The sequence below is a fragment of the Neofelis nebulosa genome, chromosome 4, assembly GCF_028018385.1.
Source record: "Neofelis nebulosa isolate mNeoNeb1 chromosome 4, mNeoNeb1.pri, whole genome shotgun sequence".
Classification (NCBI taxonomy): domain Eukaryota; kingdom Metazoa; phylum Chordata; class Mammalia; order Carnivora; family Felidae; genus Neofelis; species Neofelis nebulosa.
The window spans coordinates 60,170,291-60,192,017 of record NC_080785.1 but is presented as its reverse complement, the minus strand read 5'-3'; the positions used below and the strand labels follow the sequence as shown (position 1 = coordinate 60,192,017).

At 36.7% G+C, this 21,727-nt stretch overlaps 1 protein-coding gene across 2 annotated transcripts in view; it reads left to right on the top strand.

The window, feature by feature from the left end:
• Positions 1 to 21,727, top strand: part of BZW2 (basic leucine zipper and W2 domains 2) — a 63,494-nt gene that overhangs the window by 15,491 nt on the left and 26,276 nt on the right. The window contains exons 1-4 of one of the 2 annotated variants that reach the window (XM_058724909.1): positions 4,627 to 4,717; positions 7,777 to 7,841; positions 16,088 to 16,264; positions 20,872 to 20,975. In XM_058724909.1, coding sequence (XP_058580892.1) covers positions 7,784 to 7,841; positions 16,088 to 16,264; positions 20,872 to 20,975 — 339 coding nt within the window. In that variant the 5' untranslated portion in view covers positions 4,627 to 4,717; positions 7,777 to 7,783. Of the gene's footprint in view, positions 1 to 4,626; positions 4,718 to 7,776; positions 7,842 to 16,087; positions 16,265 to 20,871; positions 20,976 to 21,727 lie in introns of those variants that run through there. The other variant, XM_058724910.1, reaches the window with a different exon arrangement.

The window sequence follows — 21,727 nt, the reverse complement described above, 5'->3', positions numbered from 1 at the left end:
AGTACTTTTGCTTGTAGACAAAAGTTCTAATTGTTTTAACTTACCTAGAACAGAGGTTTTGGGGCGTTTTGCTATTAAAATACTTTGAAACATTATTTTTGAGAACCTGGCTTTCTAAAAGCCAAAGTGTGCTCTTATAAATGTCTGGGGTGTGTGTGTGTGTGTGTGTGTGTGTGTGTGTGTGTGTGTGTGTGTTTCAAAGTGTTGAGAGACTTTAAGAATCACATCAGTAACATTAGACTATCTGTGAAGTTGAATGAATATGCCTGGTTAGTTGTTAAGGGAAGAAGGGAAGGATCTGGGGGAGAGAATCCATCTGGGGAAAGGAGAAGGGCCCAGAGAAGGGAATATGCATGCCCTGAACTACTTCTTACAATCTACATTAAGCAGAGGACATGAATTGATAGAGTGAAAGCATTTTAGGGTTTTATTCAACTTCCTAAAAGTTTTATAAAATAACTTCACTTAAGAGGAAATAAGTGACATTGCACATTGTCTTTTTTTTTTTTTTTAATTTTTTAAATTTACATCCAAATTAGTTAGCATATAGTGCACCAATGATTTCAGGAGTAGATTCCTTAGCATTTAGCCCATCCCCTGTCCACAACCCTCCAGCAACCCTCAGTTTGTTCTCCACATTTATGAGTCGCTTCTGTTTTGTCCCCTCCCTGTTTTTATATTATTTTTTATTTCCCTTCCCTTATGTTCATTTTTTTGTCTCTTAAAGTCCTCATGTGAGTGAGGTCATATGATATTTGTCTTTCTCTGACTAATTTCACTTAGCATAATACCCTCCAGTTCCATCCACATAGTTGCAAATGGCAAGATTTCATTCTTTTTCATTGCCAAGTAATACTCCATTGTGTATATATACCACATTTCTTTACCCATTCATCCCTCCTCGATGGACATTTCGTCTCTTTCCATACTTTGGCTGTTATTGATGACACTGCTATAAATATGGGGGTGCATGTGTCCCTTCGAAACAGCACACCTGTTTCCTGTGGATAAATGCCTAGTAGTGCAATTGCTGGGTCGTAGGGTAGTTCTATTTTTAGTTTTTTGAGGAACCTCCATACTGTTTTCCAGAGTGGCTGCACCAGCTTGCATTCCCAGACATTACACATTGTCTTAATTTATTTCTCTGAAGAAGTTGTACATTGATACTTAAAATGTGATTTTTAGAATATTTCTATTTTTGCTAAAAGGAAAACAAGGTATCACCATTCAGAACCAAGGTAGATACGCTAATAAGTGTAAGGTGTGAAATTGTTTTGGAAATATGATAATGAAAATTTTATCATGATGCCTCTATATCAGAAAAAGATTTAGATGAGTAGTAAGCTCTTAGTGCTTTTTTTCCACAACACAATTCCTTTGGGTTTTGGTCACTCTTCCCTTGTAAGGTGGTTGCTTAGCACAATTTAAATTTCCACCATTAATGTCCCTCTGGAGATGGTTGTCAAGTTTTTGAGGGGAGAACTATTATTAAGTTTGGTACTCTTTAAGAAAGATTATTTTTGTTCTTTCATACCATTGAGGATAAGAGTAAATGGGACATGAATATAATAGTGATATTTAAATTTTTTTTTTTTTACCATTTATTCATTTTTGAGAGACAGAGAGACAGGTGTGAGTGGGGGAGGGGCAGAGAGAGAGGGAGATACAGAATCTGAAACATGAAACAGGTTCCAGGCTCTGAGCTGTCAGCACAGAGCCTGACATGGGCTCCAACTCACAGACCACGAGATCATGATCTGAGCCGAAGTCAGATGCTTAACCAACTGAGCCACCCAGGTGACCTTGGCCTATATTTCTTTAAAGTACTATTTTAGATTTTAGAGGGAAAATGTTTTTGCCATTCACTGTGTAAGAAGACTCGGTAACATGTTTATATGTATGTAATCTGAACCAGTATTAAGTAGAGTGGCATTTGAGTGACTAATATTTTTGTACTAAAGAAGGGAATATCTGATTTTATTTAGAAACTTTTTTTTTTTTATAGATAGGCTACTATTTGAAATTTCGTTGTTTGTTTTTTTTTTTTTTTTCCAATTATTATAAAAACTAAAACTTACATAGAATGTGCCTGGAGATATAATGAAGAATTCTGTAGAGGCTGGGGATGATTTTGAGTACAGAGGCTGTTTGGTACAAAATCATAAGGACATTTAAAAAGATAATGTTTTTCTTGGCAACAAAGTGTAGTGTTATTGTAGGCATTTATCTGGTCTATTGCTTTAGAATGTTAGTAATTTACACTTTTAGAGAGCAACTTAATTATTTTTGCTTCTTCTGAGATCATTTTTATGAACCCGAATGACTCCTGGATACAACTTTTAGTGAAGGATTTTATGATGTATGTTCCTAGAGTTTTAGCTTTAATGGAAAGGAGGAGAGTTTATAACTTTAGGAAATTTTTAGTTCATTCTTCTTATGGTACATTATTTCGCTCATTTGGAGTATAGAATAAAAGGTAGTTCTTGAACGTTCCTCCTGAGCACAAAGTGCTTCATGGGAATGTTGCCATGAAGTGGCAATCACATTGCCAGTTTTGTGTGCTGGTGTTACGGTGCCATTCCCAAACACTTTATACTTTGGAGATGATGTTGCTGCCTGGTAACTTTTATCATCTTAGAACGGAAAGTCTTTTTTTTTTTTTTTTTTTTCCTTCATACTGTCTCCAGGGTTATTTACTACCCAGAGAGAGTTTCACTTTTAAGTTTGCTGGATTCTTCTTTTCTCACAATAGCCACCAGGTTTTGAAATTTGGGCAAAACGCTCCTCCAAGCCACTTTATTTAAAACCGTCATATTCTTTGTATGTATTTTCACCTTTTTATTAAATTGAAGTGGGTTAGGCTATAATGAATGCTTTAGAACTGGGTTGCCCACCGTAACGACTGGCCACGTTGGCTATTTTCATTGTAATTCATGAAAATTAAATTTTAATTCCTCAGTTACACCAGCCACATTTCAAGGGCTCAACAGCTACATGTGTCTAGTAGTTGCCGTATTAGACAGTACAAATCTAGAACATTTCCACCATCACAGACACTCCTTTTGGACGCACTGCATTAGAATGGGGGATGGCAGACTGCAACCTGGGAGCCCAGCCTGATCTACCACTTGTTTTCTGTAAATAAAGTTCTATTGCCATACAGTCACGACCGCCTGTTTACATATTGTCTGTGGCTGCTTTCAGGCTATAACAGCAGAATTGAGTAGTTGAAACAGACCATGTGGCTCACAGAGCCGAAACAATTTTCTTTTATCCCTTTGCAGAAGATTTCCACCCCACTGTCCTGTGTGCATACTCATGATTCTTAAAGGTCAAGTTGTTTTCCCAAACAACTTTTTTTTTTTTAATGTTTATTTGTTTATATTAGAGAGAGAGAGAGGGAGACACAGAATCCGAAGCAGGTTCCAGGCTCTAAGCTGTCAGCGCAGAGCCAGTTGCGGGGCTCAAACCCACGAACCGTAAGTTCATGACCTGAGCCAAAGTCAGATGCTCATCCCACTGAGCCACCGAGGCACCCCCTGTGTATGCATATTCCTAAAGTTGAGGTTGTTTGGATAGCATAGTTATATGTGCATATTAGCAGTGTAACATATTACATAAGGCAGATTATCACACTTCAAATATCATCCAGACCAGAAGAACAATCATCCCCTTTTAGGAACAGTAAGAAGTCCTTCTCTGGCAGATCACATTCTTTCCAAAATGAAGGGAATGAAAGAAGGAGAGCACCAGCAAGAGCACATACAACAGGGCAGTCTACTCACGGTGTGCTGGACAACTGGCAGAATTAGCGCACTGTTGGCAAGAGGCCAGTCCATCTGAGTGCTGGCCCGTCATCACACTTGGGCCCTGAGTCCTGTTGGGAGTAAGGGATGGAATCTGTGAAGGACCCAGGGCAGCTAGAATATTAATAGAGGGAGGTGCGTGAAATTCATCTATTATGTTAAACCTAAAACTCTTTCCATTTAGACTTAAATAGGAATGTATTCAAAAAATGTTTATTTCATGAATAGGGTGCTTAGTTTTGAATTTTGGTTGATTGAATCATTTTAATACTTCACTGTCTTTTTTATCTTGTGGAATATCCAAGAAATTTAGTCTCTTAGATGGCAGGTGAAATATTTAAATCCATTTTGTTTTACCATTTTGCATACAGTTTTCTTGAATAATACTATTTTAAACCCTGGAGCTTTTCCATTTTGGGGGACAGCAGGAGCTTATTTTTATTTTGTCTGTGTGTTTGGCTTATTGTTTTATATGCATACATATATGCATGCATAGGTTGTACCCCACATAAGTTTTGTCTCTGAGGATTCTGTAAAACTGATTTTAAAATACATACACATAGACACATACACACATAAGTATGCATTTCTAGTTGTTGTCAAGTTGTAAATTGTAATGCAACCCAATAAAAATAAGCTTTTGATGTTGGCCTAATAGAGCTGTCTTTGTTACTTTTTGTTACTTTCCCAGGTTTAAACTAGCACGGTTTCTTATTCAAAGTGCCCTTGCTTCTCTTTTGCCACAGCTTCAGTGAGTGCCTTATAAAGCCTGACCCTCCCTGGAGCAGATTATAATGTAGCGTGGATTGCTAAATTTAGAGAGAAGCCAGACCTCTGCTCTAAATAGTAACAGCTAAGCGATAGAGACTTGCTGAGCAGAATATCTTCATTTAGTCTTTCAATACCAGTAGGTGAGTTTCTGTTTGTGTTTGTTTTAATATTTGCTGTTGTGTTCGTTAAGATCTTTGTATACTTTTTTGTTTGCATGTTTATTATGTTATCTTCCACATATAGTATATGGAGAGTGTGAATGGTAAGCCCAGGAAACTAGACCACGAAGAAACAAACTTTTGTGTTTAGAACTGAAGAAAGTATGAATATAAATGGAGCTAAAGATTTTTAAAATAGAGTAACTCTGTCGTTGGTAGGCTGTGTTTTGTGGTGATTCCTCATTAGCAGAAAAAAGAGCAACAAAATGCAAAGGTAGAGGTAGAGAATTCTGTGAGTTTATCTTCTGGACCTTAAAATAAAACTCTTAGTGAAGGCTCACACTTCAAAAGTATTTTTTATTGATTACAAAATGGAGACATCTTTGGCAAAGAGTAACTCGTTCCTGCGTAACTCGTTCCTGCGTGTTCATCTGCTGGAAAAGCTTCTGGCTACCTGGGGTCTATTTTTCTTATATCTCAGTATGAGCCCTAAACTCTTTACCAGGTGTTTTTCTTTGCTGGCACAAGAAAACATTTTATGTGATATTTGTAATGTTTGGGGAGGGGGGTAGAAGCTATAAACATGTATGTGCGCGCCCATTTATCACATGTACCCCCAGTGACCTGTTTGCTAATCCAGAGTGAATCTGCTGAAAATGCCAACGAGGAACTTTCTGAATGAGTTTTGTGGTGAATGTAAACAATGCATGAGAAGCTCTGTTTCTGACTTGTATCAAATAGAGTTTATTGCATTTGTAATTATTTCAGTATGTAGCAGCTGCCATCACTTTCTCTGAGCTTGTTCTAGGTTGTACTTCTGTTGAGTTGTAAATGTTTGTGGATTTTATCTCCCCTAGGCATACTCCTTGAGGGCACGGAATCTGGCTTAGTCACCTTTATGTCACAAAGCATGATATATTAAGTTCACACTATAGTATTAATAAAAATTATCTGTACTGAAACTATAGAAGAAATTTTTGTGTTTGTTACTTTATTTTTTAATCAATTCCACTTAAATTATGATTAAACTTTTGAGTGATAAGCAGATTGCTTTCTATATGAAGATAGGAGATTTTCTTCTTTTGTTTGTGGAAAGAAGGTTTTGGTGTATAAAGTGAATAATTTTTCCATGTTATTGAAGATTTTTTTTAAACTTTGAGACATAAATAATTCGCTTAAATACTGCAAATTTTCTTGATTGTTTAATAGTGACTTAATCAGAAAAAATCTAAACATTTTCAAATCACAATTTAAAGAAGACCCTTGAAAGGTAATTAAATCATTTGCTTGACATTCTCTTAAATTGTTTGGTCTTCATAATTTAGGCAACCTGGATATATCTTCAGGTTATAATATTAATGCCAACAAGGTTATTCTTAATTTGTAAAAGATCTTATGGAGCAGAGTTTTGGTTTTTTTTGTTTTTTTACTTTTTTTTTTAAAGATAATTGATTCTTTTTAAAATGTTCCTTGCAGAGAAAAGCAAATATTGCATATACTCTCTTTTTAACCAAAAAGTTATGCTTCACACTTTTATTTAACTTGCTTTTTTCCATTAACACTGTGCCTTGAACATCTTTCCATGTCTGCAACAGCTTATTTAACAAGTATTTACTAAATGCTCACTCTTTACTTACCATTGTGTTAGATGCTAAAGATACTGCTTTTAGTAGAACGGACAAAGTCCCTACTCACCTAGAGGTTGCACCCTCATGGGAGAAGTAGACCGCAGGCAAACAGATAACAGTGGAATGTCAGGTGCTGCTAAAGGCTGTGAAGCGAAGTAAAGCTAGGTAAAAGGAGAAAGAACAGACACCAGTAGTGGGGATGTACAGGTAAGGCCTCTCGGAAAAAGAGGCCCTTGAGTGTGTCAGTGAGGGAGCCACCTCAAGGGCTGGGGAGAGATCTTCCCAGAGGAGAGGAAACCTTCTCTGGCACGTTGGAGGAAGAAAGAGGGCAGTCTGGCTGGAGCACAGTGAGTGATGGGGAGAGATGCAGGTGTGGGAAACATAATCAGAGAGGTAGCCAGAGCAAGAAATGCAATACATTTAGATTTAACTCATTCTTCTGTATAGCTTCATAACATTCCACTTAATGGCTTATGATAACTTATCTAACCAGATGACTGTTTATGAGCATTTAACTTTGCATGTTTTTATGCATTCAACAATGCTGCAGCTAAACCTTTATACACACACACACATACACACATAAATATGCATATTTGTGCAGGTAAAATGATAAATTTCTAGGAAAAGAAATGCTAGACCACACGTTATAACATGTAAATATTTATATTCACCAAATGCTTCCCAAAAGTATTGTGTGGAATTTATTCCCTATGCCAGAGTTTATGTCTGTGGTTTTCCCTATGTCTTTTGTCAACACTAGATATTATTAAACTTCAAAAATTTTTGCCAGTTCAACAGTTAAAACTATACCTTGCTTTGGGGTGCCTGGGTGGTTCAGTTGGTTGAACGTATGACTTCAGCTCAGGTCGTGATCTCATGGTTCCCTAGTTTGAACCCCATGTCCGTACTGACAGCTCAGAGCTTGGAGCCTGCTTCAGATTCTGTGTGTCTCCCTCTCTCTCTCTCTGCCCCACCCCTGCTCACATTCTGTCTCTCTCTCAAAAATAAATAAACATTAAAAAAATTTTTTTAATTACACCTTGCTTTTTATTTTTTTATTTTTATTTTTTTTTTAATTTTTTTTTTCAATGTTTTTTATTTATTTTTGGGACAGAGAGAGACAGAGCATGAACGGGGGAGGGGCAGAGAGAGAGGGAGACACAGAATCGGAAACAGGCTCCAGGCTCCGAGCCATTGGCCCAGAGCCTGACGCGGGGCTCGAACTCACGGACCGCGAGATCGTGACCTGGCTGAAGTCGGACGCTTAACCGACTGCGCCACCCAGGCGCCCCCACCTTGCTTTTTAAAAGTGTATTCAGTATAGGTGAGGTTGAACACATGCTTATTAGCCATACATTTTTGTATGAACTGCTTATTTGAAATATATAATCTTTTTTTCTTTGTTTTCAGAAATTTTATGAATAAGCATCAGAAGCCAGTGCTAACAGGCCAGCGGTTCAAAACTCGGAAAAGGGGTAGGTTGTGCTGCATATTTGTGGGACTGGGGGGCTGAGAGAGTAGGTGAAGTTCTCAGCAAGACAGGAGTTTGGGGAAGGATTCGAATTATCCTTGTTCACACCTAAGCTCACTAGTTCTACTCTCCTGGGCTCTGAATGTAGCATCTGAAGTTCTTCTGCCTCCAAGCCTCTGAAGGGTTATTTAGGTGTCTGACCTCAGACAAGTCATTTAACTTGTCTAAACTTTGTGTCTATCTACAAAATGAGGATGATTCTGTCTGTTCAGGTTTCCTCACTCTCCTGTGAGGCTATGAAGACACTAGATAAACTTTACTATTTTTGACATCAGCATTTATATTTGAGTTTTGCATTCTTTGTTGTTTTTAAGGAAATGTTGAAAGCAAAGATGGTAAAACTTGGGAGAGAGGTAATCTAGGGAAGGAGATATTGAGGAGTTTTTACTCTTGAGAATTTAAGAGGTCACATTAAATGTATTGCCTAACTATCTTGAAAACTCAGTATTTTCAAGTGTCTTTTATTGTGGAAAGGTAGTGTCGAACCTGTTTAATGACTGGGAAAATTTCTGTTTGTGTGAATGACTTATTTTTAGGTCACGTTCATCTCCCTACCCTTTCTGCATAAAGAATGGTTTTAAATTTTAAGTGTTTAATCAGTTTGGCATTCTTATACAGAAGTCCTCTTGGACTTAAAAGAAAAAAAAAAAATAGCTGAGCCATAACCTGATTAGGAAACTTTTTAAAAGGAAACATGGTACACGATTATTATGTTGACTAACACTAGGATAGTAACTGAAACGTATTTAAGGAAATATCATGTAGAAAGCTAAATGATGGTGGGATATCTCTCTGAAGGCCTCACTACTGATTATGAAACATAATGGCATGTAATGGTATCATGTGCTACATTGTTGAATTGATGACCCATATGTTACGGCTTTGGCATTTCCAGTGTTGAGGTGGCCCCTGAACCTTCCGCTGTCTTGCGTAAGGATTGTGTCTGCATAAGTAGCAAGTCTAGCCTTGCAGAAGAAAAAGAAGTCTCCATGCAATCAATGGAGTGGAGGAGTTCATGAGAGTAGCTAGACAGCCCCGAGGCTGGATTTCTTTGTAGATGCTGCTTGCAGGGAATTCACATTCGTACTGAAACAATGAAACTAAGAAACTGTAAACTAAGCAAAAGGTGATTATTTTGTACAGTAATTTTTGTCTTGTGCTTTCCCGTTTTCTATTTTTTTTCCATCCCTGGCTCATCCCTATAAACTAATACACATATGACCTCAGCCATCTCCTTCTGCTTAGTCCCGTCTTTGTCATATAAATTGTGTCCCCATGATATTTCCCCATTGAAATCTGGACCCTGATATTAACACAAGGTGGTACAGTCAATGTGCCTTCCTTATCTCATTGTTTAAAGCAGTCAATGGGGGGAAAATGATGTGGATGATTTCAGAAGGATTTCATCAGTAAGGAACGATATAGTTCAGAAAGCTAATTATAGTTAAGGTATTGTTGGGCCTGGTAATGTGATAATAGCTAATATATGTCCAACTGTGAGGTGCAGAAAGGTTTGCCATCGCCTGCCCACTGGGGGAACATGTTAATCTCAGACCTGGATCTCCAGCTTTATTCGTGGGACGCTGATTCACGGTAACTGAGCTTAAAAGCCAAGAGAGGGCCCAAGGGTGTATTGCACAACAGCAGGCGTGATTCAACAAGTCAACTGGCCCTTAGAGTCAGTCTTCAGTTTTAAGCCAGAAAGGTTTTCTCTAAATCTGAGCTGGTTTATCTCTGATTCATTTAGTGGGCAAGATTGTGCCTGTGTCTTACCGCTGCTGGAATACTCAGAGCTACCCAGAAATATATATTATTTGCCATTGATGTGGATTCATATAACTCAGATCTGTTGGGGATTTAAGCACTTGAGCTATTTTGTGCCAAACTGCTGGTTGGAAATCCAAAAAAAAAAAAAAAAAAAAAATGGAGTCAACCTCAATTTCTGCTCTTCATAATAGTGAATTGCATCCTGATGATTTGTCGTGCTTTGGCTTTTCTTTTGCTCTTATGATAGGGCTGACTTCAGATAAATGGCTGGCAGTTTTCTAGAGGTAAGGAAAAAAATCTAGTGAGGATATCTCAAGGTCATTTTGCTAGGCTGTCTTCTGAAGGTCTGTCTTCAATTTGAAATTGTTTTCTAACAAAGCTAATAATGCTCTTCCATGCCAAGTCAGGGAAACAAAACTATTTTTATTGCCTAAGATCAAAATTAAACATTATGACGCGACACATCATTTAGAAATCCATTCAGACTCTTTTCCTTTATAAAATATGCACATCTTGTTTATGATACTTTCTTCAAAGAGATTATGTTTTCTAGTATGGCTTGTGGGAATTTGAAATGATGGAATTTCTCCCCTGAGCCATTGTTATGCTTAGCTAAATGAAATAGTTAATGACTGAACTCTCCTCTTTATAAATTTTGTAGAGAAATTGGATTAAAATTACTGAAAATAGGAGAGAAAAAAAATAACCAACTACAGGCAACCAGAGTGACCACATACTCCATTTCATCTGTGTTGACAGTTTTAAACACTCTTAGATTTTCAGTAAGTGTTAGCGACTAAGCTGGTAAATGTTCAAATGTTGAACTCTGTGTGTGTGTGTGTGTGTGTGTGTGTGTGTATGCACATAGGTAGAAAACCCATCATAGTTCTTACTCATTTATTATAACTAAGTGACATTCAAAAAGGGATGTAAGTTATGCTATTTATCACTTAATTAACAGGTAGGAAAAGTGTTATATTAACCAGTTACCATGGTTTCCAGTGAAAGCATTGTGTTTAGATAACTTATGGACATATTTGAGCATCAGAAATAGACCTGTTTCTCAGTGTCAGTACAAGGGCCAGCATGACTAACTCTGTAGTGTCACACTTCTGATTCACCAACACAGTATAAATTTGAGACCCTAATTATATACTTCCCGTTTCTAGGGAGGTTTGACCTGTCAAATGGAAACTCAAGGAGTAATAGCATATTTTCATTAGGATTTTGTTAGTTTTTTTGCTAGACTGTCCTCATGTGAAGTACAAATTACACGTAATGTTGTTTCAGATAAAAAAGAACCTTTGGGTAAAATGTCATGTTTCTCCAAACGTTCGACAGGGTTGTGGCCATTTTCTTGTTGGGGAATTTTGTATTCCACTGGGTGGGCATTTTATCTCAGCAGATGGGAGTTGCTTTTCGGCCTACAAAAGAATGATTAATCCTTTCATGCCATCACGATTTCTTTAGATTTCCGAGCTACAAGGGATCATCTTGACCTACTGCGTTATTGCTCACTGTTGAAGTATCTTCGACCGTGACCTGCTGTCTCCCTCCTTTTACTTTCCTCTTCGTTGGCAAATCTCTTAGGAAAATAAAACCGAAATGAAGGGCTTTGTGCAGACACAAGTTTTTAAGTTGTCTCTTAGTTTCAAAACAAAGCCCTCTGCATGAATTCTTAGCATAGTCTAGATTTTTACCTGTGTACCAGCTTTCATTTTCCACTGCTTCAAATTAATAATTTTCAAATCATCAAAGTCTGTTCTACCACCTGAGTCAACATCCAAATGTGTCATAGTGCCATTGCAGGAATGGCGTCAGTTGATTTTGAAAGCTGGTTACAAGACAGTAAACAACTTGTAGAGTCTTTTCTTCTCATGTTCTCATATTACAAGGAAAGAAAACTTTCTCTCCCAAGTGGAAAGGAGAATTACCTTTTGGTAAATCTGGACCCTGAGTGGGGGGTGAAGTTTCCCTTGCTTGCCAGTGAGTTCCTCGTGTGCAGTCACGATTACCCCCTCTAACAGCCTCTCATAATCTATTCCTCTGGAGTTCCCATTCTCTTCCTCCCCCTCTACAAAACAAGACCTTAATTATATATATATATATATATATATATATATATATATATATATATATATATATATATATTTTTTTTTTTTTTTTTTTTGCATTCAACATTTGCATGTTCTGGGCTGCTTAATGTTTTGCTTATGGCATCAAAAGGACTTTTATCTCTTGTTCATGAAAAATAGTGTTCAATTTACGTCTGTCTTTATGGCATCTTATGCTGTGTGACTCTGACTGGTCCTGGGAATGCCATTCTTCTCTGGTTCTTGTGCTGTGGTGTTAACCCCTTACAACTCATCCCTTCTACTAGATCAGGAAAACAGTGAGTCTGTACAAACCAGGCAGGTGATGTCTGGTTTTCAAGTAGTTTTTAATTGTATCACAGTCACGCGTTTTAAATAGTCAAAAGAATTCTGCAAGACACATGATAGAGACAGCAAATCTGATCCCCCAGAAAAATGCCTTCTGCTTTTTACATGCTTCTTTTAATTTTTACATTCATGTAACCAAATACCATCCTTACATGGTTATTTCCTGACTTTCCTGTTTGTGCTCTGGAAGATGAAGATTTAGCTCTCTTTCATGTGCAGACCTCTTCTCAATTCTTTCTCTGTGACGCAGTTTTAGCTTGGCCACTATTTAGGGTTTATATTATTGGGACTTTATACCTGCTATTCATAGCTCAACTGTTATGCAGTTGGTTTGATCTCTCTGAACATCATTTTGTCTCTGGAGTTAATGTTTCATAATTTATCTTCCCTTTTTTGATGAGTTTTCTGTGCCTTAACACTAGTCGATACTAACCTTTCCCTTTGTTATGTAAATCTTCCAATACAAAAACTTTAGGAATTCTTATCCTCCATCATGTTAGACTCTTAGTGAAAAGCTCTCCTGGTCAGTTTGCTCCCTGGGCCTGCAGTACAGCTGTCAACGTGAAATGTTTGAAATGTCTTTTCACCGGTGTCCTGGAGAATCCTATTTCCTGGCTCATGTTCTTTTTTCCTCCTTTTTCCTGGGATCTCCTGACTTAAAATCACGAGTTATTCTCTCATTTTTGGCCGAGTGTCTGCTTCAGTAGCTCTTTTAAAAAAGATTCTATGAGAAACGTCATTTTTGAGGCCTCAGGTGTCTCAAAATACATTTATCCAGCTTTCGTGCTGAGTTAACAGTTTGGCTGAACACTGAGTTGTGGTTTCAAAATCGTTGTCCCTCAGAATTTTGAAGAAATTTCATCTGGTTTCTGATATTTCTGTGGAGCAATTTAATGACATTCTAGTTTTTTGGTAGTTTGTATGTGATTTGGGTTTTTACCCCTGAAACTTCCAATAGCCGCCTTATTCCCAGTGTTGAGATTTCTCGATAATGTGTGAGCCTTGTTGTGGGCCCACTTTGAATCCTTGTGCTGGTGTCTAGACAGTTCTTTATTGGGAAACTCATGTCCTTCAACTCTGTAAAACTTTCTTGAAATTTTTAAATCATTTCTTTCCTTTTTGAAAAAAGAATTCTGAGGGCATCCAGCTGCTCACTTGGTGGAGCGGGTAACTCTTGATCTTGGGGTTGTGAGTTTGAGCCCCGCCTTGGGTGTAGAGATTGCTTTTAAAAAATTCTCATTATGCTCATTATTTAAACATTTGACTTGTCTGCTCTTTTTCTTATTTTTTTGCACTTATTTTCTAGGTCTTTTTTTCTTGACTTTTTAAATCTCGTTTCTAAGAGATATTCTCAGCTTTGTCTTTCAGCTCTTACTATTGAGTTTTTAACTTATTTTATCATACATCCCATTTCCAAGAACTCTTTTATTCATGAAATGTTTCTTTTCTTTATATAATATATTCTTCTTCCTCTCCTTTCCCTCTTGCCTTCTTAGAGTTGCAGTATCCACTTATCTCCCTAAAGGTATTTATGGTAAGATTTTTGTGAAGTATCTGTTTCATCTTTTGCCCCTCCCTTTCCACACCCAACTCATTCTCCCTAAAAGGAAGGTAAAGGTGAAGAAGTCCTTTGAATTGAATCTTACTTTTACCTTTAATTTAGCTTTTTTTTTTTTCTGCCTCTTCTGACCTCCTCCAATTTATCATCTTCACTTCTTTTCAACAGTGTATGATCCTTGCTTTGTTTAAGATCAGGTTTATTTAAGGGGTGCTTGACTGGCTCAAGCAACTCTTGATAACTCTGGATCTGCAGGTCATGAGTTTGAGTACCGCAGTGGGTGTAGAGATTACTAAAAAATTAAAATTAAAAAAAAAAAAAAAAAAAAGAACTGACTCCAAATGACCTTCCACAAAAAGTCTCTCTAGAGTCTGCTGAGGATAGAAAGCTACATGTATTTTTATTCCCAAATCCTCTGAAGCCCTTTCAGGGCTTCTACAAATTCAAAAATATTGTCATTATAATGCTAGGATATTATTTGTCTCTTTTACATGTTTACTCTGGTTTATGGTGGTTTCCCAGAGGCTACATGATGTGTGATATTACAGTGGATATGGGACTCCATCTGTCTGCTATTAAGCCAGGTGTTAAAGAGATTCAAGAAAGCCTGGTTCATACTAATTTTTTTTTATTTGATAAATATTTTTTTAATTTTCTGGTTTAATTTCTATAAAGTAAGTATCCATAGATACAACCTCCTTACACAAAAATGCTCTTTGGCATCCTCAGTACTTTTTTTTTTAGTGATTTTATTTTGTAGCTTTTTTTTAATGTTTATTTTTAAGACAAACAGAGTGTGATATAGGGAAGGGGCAGAGAGAGAAGGAGACAAAGAATTTGAAGCAGGCTCCAGGCTCTGAGCTGTCAGCAGAGTCCAACATGGGGCTCAAACCTATGAACAGAGATCATGACCTGAGCCTAAGTTGAATGCTTAACCTACTGAGCCACCCAGGCGCCCCTGAATCCTCAGTACTTTTTGTAAAGGGTGGCAAAGGGTCATGAGACCAAAAAGACTGAGAGCGTCTGCTCTGAAGCTATAAATATACATATCTAGTTCATGATATATATTAAATACTTTAAATATGCCCTGGAATAACTTACCTTGTAAAAAGAGACATCCCTCCAAGAAATAACAAGTGTTAATGTAGATGTGGAGAAAAGGAAATCCTCATGAAATGTTGGTGGGAATATAAAGTGGCACAATCACTATGGAAAACGGGTTGGGAGTTCCTCAAAAAATTTAGAACTGAAGAAAACCGAACTAAGAAAATTTTATCTGAAGAAAATGAAAAGAGTAATTCAAAAAGATATATGCGCCCCCATGTTCATTGCAGTATTATTTACAATAGTCAAGATCTGGAAGCACCCTAAGTGTTTATTGATGGATGAATGGATTAAACAATGTGGTATATACATATGTAATAGAATATTATTGAGCCATAAAGAGAGGGAAATCTTGCCATTGGAAACAACTTGGATAGACCTGACGGCATTATGATAAATGAAACAAGTCAGAAAAAGACAAATACCATATGATCTTACTTAGGTATGGAGTCTTTCAAAACAAAACAAAAAACCCCAAACTCATAGAAAACAGATTGGTCGTTGCCGGAGGCAGAGAGGGAGGGGTGGGCACAATGAGTGAAGGTAGTCAAAAGGAACAAACTTCCAGTTATAAAATAAATAAGTCCCAGGGATGTAATGTACAGTAGTTAATGATACAGTACGGTATAAGAGAAAGTTGTTAGGAGAGTAGATCTTACAAGTTCTCATCGTAAGAAAAAAAAATCTAGCAATGCATGGTGGTGGATATTAACTAGACTTATTGTGGTAATCATTTTGCAAAATATATAAAATTGAATCATTATGTTGTATATCTGAAAGTAGTATGTCAATTATAGAATTGATATATTGATGATTGAAACTAATGTTATATGTTAATAATAAAAATAATTTAAAAAAGATATGTCCCTCTTTATTTCCTCCCTCCTAACCTTTGTTTATTTATATATTCTCCTTTATTCTTAGGCAGTTGTCCCTGGATCATTTTCTTTATCTCAGATGAAACAAAATTTTAAGTTTTGATTGTTCTACTTTATTTTTTTTCGGATGGTTAGGATTAGTAGACTACATTGGCCTATTCTCTGAATGACATAAATGATCAGTTATTAATTCTATTATGTATTAGATAGAATTAATGTATTTTTTGGCACCTCTAAATAGAAAGTAAATTACTTGATTTAATAAATGTTTAAACAAGGGGTTTAGAACATCGAAATCTAGTAGAAGAACTTAGTTGTCTTCAAACTTTTAAATAATTACACTGTCAAATAAAGAACAATGAACCAGAGAAATGCATAGTTGCTCTTGGGATAGAATGTGTTAAAAAAAAAAAAAAAGAATAATTTGTAACATTTATTTTAGATGAAAAAGAGAAATTCGAACCCACGGTCTTCAGGGATACACTTGTCCAGGGGCTTAATGAAGCTGGTGATGACCTTGAAGCTGTAGCCAAGTTTCTGGATTCCACAGGCTCAAGATTAGATTATCGTCGCTATGCAGACACACTCTTTGATATCCTGGTGGCTGGCAGTATGCTTGGTAAGCCATGCATTATAGCTTCTTCTTTAGTACTTTAAATTCCATTGAAATAGTTTCTTACAAGATAAAATCTTTATAAATTTACATTTATGAGAGTTGGTAAAAAAAAATGCAAATGGGAGTCTCTATGATTTTTACCTTGTTTACCATTTGGGATGGTAATGTGGCTGTAGAAACAGTTATTTGTTAAGAGAGGCACCGAAATGATGGTTTTTGTTAATGTTACAACACGGCTACTTTGCTTTATAGCTAAAGGACAGCTTCCCCATGTGTCCCTAATTCAAAATGTTTCTGGAACAAAGTCTGCTTTTGTATGTCACTAGTTTCTTCCAGTATATTTAATTAACCCCCAAATGCCCTAGCACCCTTTCCCTTAAAGCCCACCCTTTTTCCATGCAGTGAAACGTAACCCTCCGCTTTTCCTTAAATTCTGTTTAATCCAAAAAAATGTCAGAAATATAGTTTAAATCTGGTTTTTTTTTTTTTTTTTTTTTCAACGTTTTTTATTTATTTTTGGGACAGAGAGAGACAGAGCATGAACGGGGGAGGGGCAGAGAGAGAGGGAGGCACAGAAGCGGAAACAGGCTCCAGGCTCTGAGCCATCAGCCCAGAGCCTGACGCGGGGCTCGAACTCACGGACCGCGAGATCGTGACCTGGCTGAAGTCGGACGCTTAACCGACTGCGCCACCCAGGCGCCCCTAAATCTGGTTTTTTAAAATATGTAATTGTGAGTATATAGCTAAAAGGATTAAAGATAGAAGTTTGAAAGTTATTAGTTAGTTTCTTTTTCTTTTTTTTTTCTTTTTTTTTTTAATATGAAATTTATTGTCAAATTGGTTTCCATACAACACCCAGTGCTCATCCCAAAAGGTGCCCTCCTCAGTACCCATCACCCACCCTCCCCGCCCTCCCACCCCCCATCAACCCTCAGTTTGTTCTCAGTTTGTAAGAGTCTCTTATGCTTTGGATCTGTCCCACTCTAACCTCTTTTTTTTTTTTTTTTTTTCCTTCCCCTCCACCATGGACTTCTGCTAAGTTTCTCAGGATCCACATAAGAGTGAAAACATATGGTATCTGTCTTTCTCTGTATGACTTATTTCACTTAGCATAACACTCTCCAGTTCCATCCACATTGCTACAAAAGTTAAAATTAGTTTAAAAGCAAAATAAAAATAATAGAGCAGAGGCATCAAGGTAGAAGGCTTTTCTAAGTGACATGGTATGTTGATCTAAATGTTGATTAGGTATCATAATGACCCATTGTTCCTCTCATGTTTATTCTTAGAACTTAGTTTGTGTAATCAGTTTGTGTGGTAACCATAAATCACTAGAAGTGGTCCAATCCTCTAGGCCAGTGATTTGCAACTACTGAGGGGACATTTGCAAATGTGTGAAAGTGTTTGGGTTGCTATAAAGACTTGGTAGTGGAGGCATGCATGCCACCTACTTTGCAGGGGGAATCAGTACAATGAAAATTCGCCCTACCCAGTGCGCTATCAGTGCCTTTCATTGAGAAACACTGTGTAAGCCAGCTTACTTTAGGACAAAGTGTGTACTTTCATCCATTTTGAGGTATAGCCACATTTTAATTCCTCCTTCTGAGAAATCTTTCCATTTTGGTACGCGGGCTCTAATTACTACCAGGCTCCCTTTTGATCTGTATTGCTGCTTTAGTTTTTTGTTGTTACTATTTGTATAGATCTCACATCATCACTGTGGATCATTCAAATCCAAGCATAAGAACTATATGTATTGTGTTCAAATCCCATTACCTAGAGACAACTGTTATTAATATTTTGGTTAATTCCATTCTAGAAATCTCTTTACCTACATATGCTAATTTTTGAGAATGGGATGATATTATACAAATAAGGTACTCTGTATGACTTTTGTATTTATTCAGCAATCTGTTGTTGCCTTTCATACCTATGAGTGTTACCTTGAATGATTTCGAAAAGAACCAAAATCATACTGATTTTGAATCATATTTAATTTGTTCCTAGTTTCACTGTAAGCACAATATATAATCAGTATCTGTATACACATAGCTTTGTACCTTTATCTAATTATGTGTTTATATATTTAGCAAGGGATAAATGAATTGAAGAATAGAGATATCTATGTCTGTCTTTGTCTACCTGTCTATCAGAGAGACACCAGCCCTCAAAAAGAAGATTCTAATTAACATTGTATCGAAAATGGTGTTCTGTTTATCTACACCTTTAGCAACATTAGGTACTCTTATGCTTTTCAGTTTTTTAGGTGTTTGCCAATTAGCTAAGTGATATTTACCTTCAAAATTTCTAAATTAATAGTGAAGTTGAATATTTTCTGATGCAATGATTGGCTTTTGTATTTCATGAATTACGATATACTTTCATTGGTGCACTGCTAAATTCTATGCAAGTCTTCAATGAGTTTGGTACTTGCCAAAGTCACATGTGACTGTATAAGTCAATCCTATAGACCTTTTTCAGTTCTTCGTGCCCTCCTGGCAGTACTGCTGACCCTCCTATCATTCTTGAAATGTTTACTTTCTTCCCCTACATGAGACCATGTGTTTCTCTGAATGCCTCTTACCTGACTCTTGGGTTTCCATATTACTGCCCCCATATATCTGTTAAATTATCTGTGTACTTTGCTTTGATGATCTCAAAGTGTCATTGACCATCTATATAAGGATGATCAGCAAATTTATATCTGTAGCTCAGATTTCATTGCTTCACTCTACCTCCATACATCTAAGAAGGTAAGGCCAAAGGTATGGTAAGACTTAGGAGCACAGCCAGTACAACCCCCAGGTACCTACCGAGGCCAGACCTTTGATATAATGAATAAACCCAGCCAGGCACATTCTTTTTATATAAATACTTTGTTTACTTATTGAGTATGGGAATTTTCTTAACACCTGCCCCAAAATTTACCTTCTTCCATTGTTCTTAAAACAATAGTCATCTTGGTTTTTCAGTTTTGTTTTTTGAAGAGTAGATACAAGAAATATTTTTCTTTTCTTTTAACTTACATTTTGAGGAAAATAGCAGGCTCACCAAAATTTTAGAAAGGGCAATTAATTCTTTGTCCCAATATCAGAGGGAAAAAATTTTAATGCAAGCTGTAGCAATATTATTCATGTATAACATGTTTTGTATAAGAATACAATTTTTAAAACTTACCTCTAAAAGAAAAGACTATAGATTTAATTTCAATTATATAACTAACTTCTGTCAGATAGGAGTCATTAGCCTGGAGTTTTTAGAAGATTATCATCTTAATAAAATTTTGTTCCAGGTGGTTGTTTTCATTACAGAGGGCTAATTAAATCTTATGCATAAATTAATTGCCTGAAAATAGATTCCTGAAGGAGCTCACTTTTCTAAAAAGTAATTTGCTTATGAAGTGGTATGCTGGAATCTGAAAAGGTTTGGCTAGGTGTAGCACTTTTCATCCAAAGATCTGAAATCACGAGTTAAATAAAGGCAGTTACATAAATGCATAAAGGAAGTAGCTGGTACAAGTGTATATTCTCCAAATATGTGTTGAGTATATGGAAGACATTAGTCTAACTTGGCTTATTCAAGCCTTCTAGAATCCTACCCTAATTATAATGAAGTACAATCAGAAAACAAAAATACCTAGTATGGATTCTGTTCTTCTCATCAGCCAGTGTTTCTAATGGCCATGATTGAAACTTACAGGAGGAGCCTTTGAATGTAGAAAGTTGAGTCATAAGAAAAAAATGCATTCTTTTATGCTAGTACATTTATTCCATGATATTGTATAGGCCAAGGGGGAAAAAGACGATAGAGAATAAAATACACTTTCCTAGCCAACACAGCTGCCTGATGACCAAATGCAAATAGCGAGCAGTCGAAGTGTATACTGTTCAACCCTGCATGGATAATTGGGCTAGTGGAGGAGGGAACAGTTTTAATACCTACTCAAGTAGAAACCAACAAGGTCTAAGGGAGCCTGAGTAGCTCAGTCAGGTAAGCATCCGACTCTGGCTCAGGTCATGATCTTGCGGTTCATGGGTTCGAGCCCCATGTTGGGCTCTGTGCTGACAGCTCAGAGCCTGGAGCCCACTTTGGATTCTGTGTCTCCGTCTCTCCCGCACTTGCTCTCTCTCTCTCTCTCTCTCTCTCTCAAAAATAAACAAACATTAAAAAAAAAAAGTTAAGAAACTAAGAAGATCTACAAGAGCCAGGTTCCGGCCGGTCTCAGTGTTGGTGAAGTGGAGTCTGGCAAAATATTATCAAACCTAAAAAGTGAACTATGTCCTGATGTCAGAAACACCAGGAACTACATTGAGAATAAGTGAGTCCAGACTTAGAATGTTAGGAGCCTGGTGAAGTCAAGGATCTAGAACAATAATCTCACACACTATGGTAGTAGTGTGAAATGGAACAACTAGCTTGCATTAGATTAGATTAGAAACATAAACATAACAACATATCTACATGTACACCTCATCCTATCAATTTTTATGTGATTTTTAGATTTTACATCCACTTTTACTGTTTTCCTTGAGGTGCAGGAATTCATCTGCTCTGTAAATGTTCCTATCATTTCAGTATTCTCTTAACTGTAATTACCTTTGTCTTTTCAGCCCCTGGAGGAACACGCATAGATGACGGAGACAAGACCAAGATGACCAACCACTGTGTGTTTTCAGCAAATGAAGATCATGAAACCATCCGAAATTATGCTCAGGTAAAGCCCATCACTGAGAGATTGTTGTGCAAGGAGGGAGACATCTGAATAGGATTTAGGGAAACCTTAGGTTCAGAAATTCTACAGGCCACTTTTTCGGTAGAAATGTTAGAAAACTCTTGCACATATGAAAAGATACTCAATTGCATTCTTAGTAAGCAGTGGATATTAAAACTTAGCTAAGGTAGATTTATTTATATATATATATATGTATATATATATGTATATGTATATATATGTATATGTATATATATGTGTGTATATATGTATATGTATATATATGTATATATATGTATATATATATGCATATGTACATATATGTATGTATATTTTTTTTTTCTTTTCTTTTTTGCCTCTCATCTGTACAGAACACAAGGAATCAGAGGCTCACATAAATTCTGGTGAGAGTATAAATTGGTCCAAACTTCAGGGAGAGCACTTTGGCACTATCTTTCCAAACTAAAACTGCACATTCCCTTTGACTTAGCAACTCCACGTCTAGGACTTCACTCTCAGATGTGCTTGCATATGTGTAGAATGACACATACACATACGATGGGAATTATCAGTGATGCTTGTAATAGTATCAAAGGTTGGAAACAGCATAGAAGTCTATCAGTAGAGTACTCATTAAAATTTTCTAATTCATATTAGATATGAATGTAGCTATTCATAGCTATATTAGCTATATTAAACTATCATGTAGCTATTAACAAGAAAGAGACAAGAAGATATTTGTAATATCTATGAGG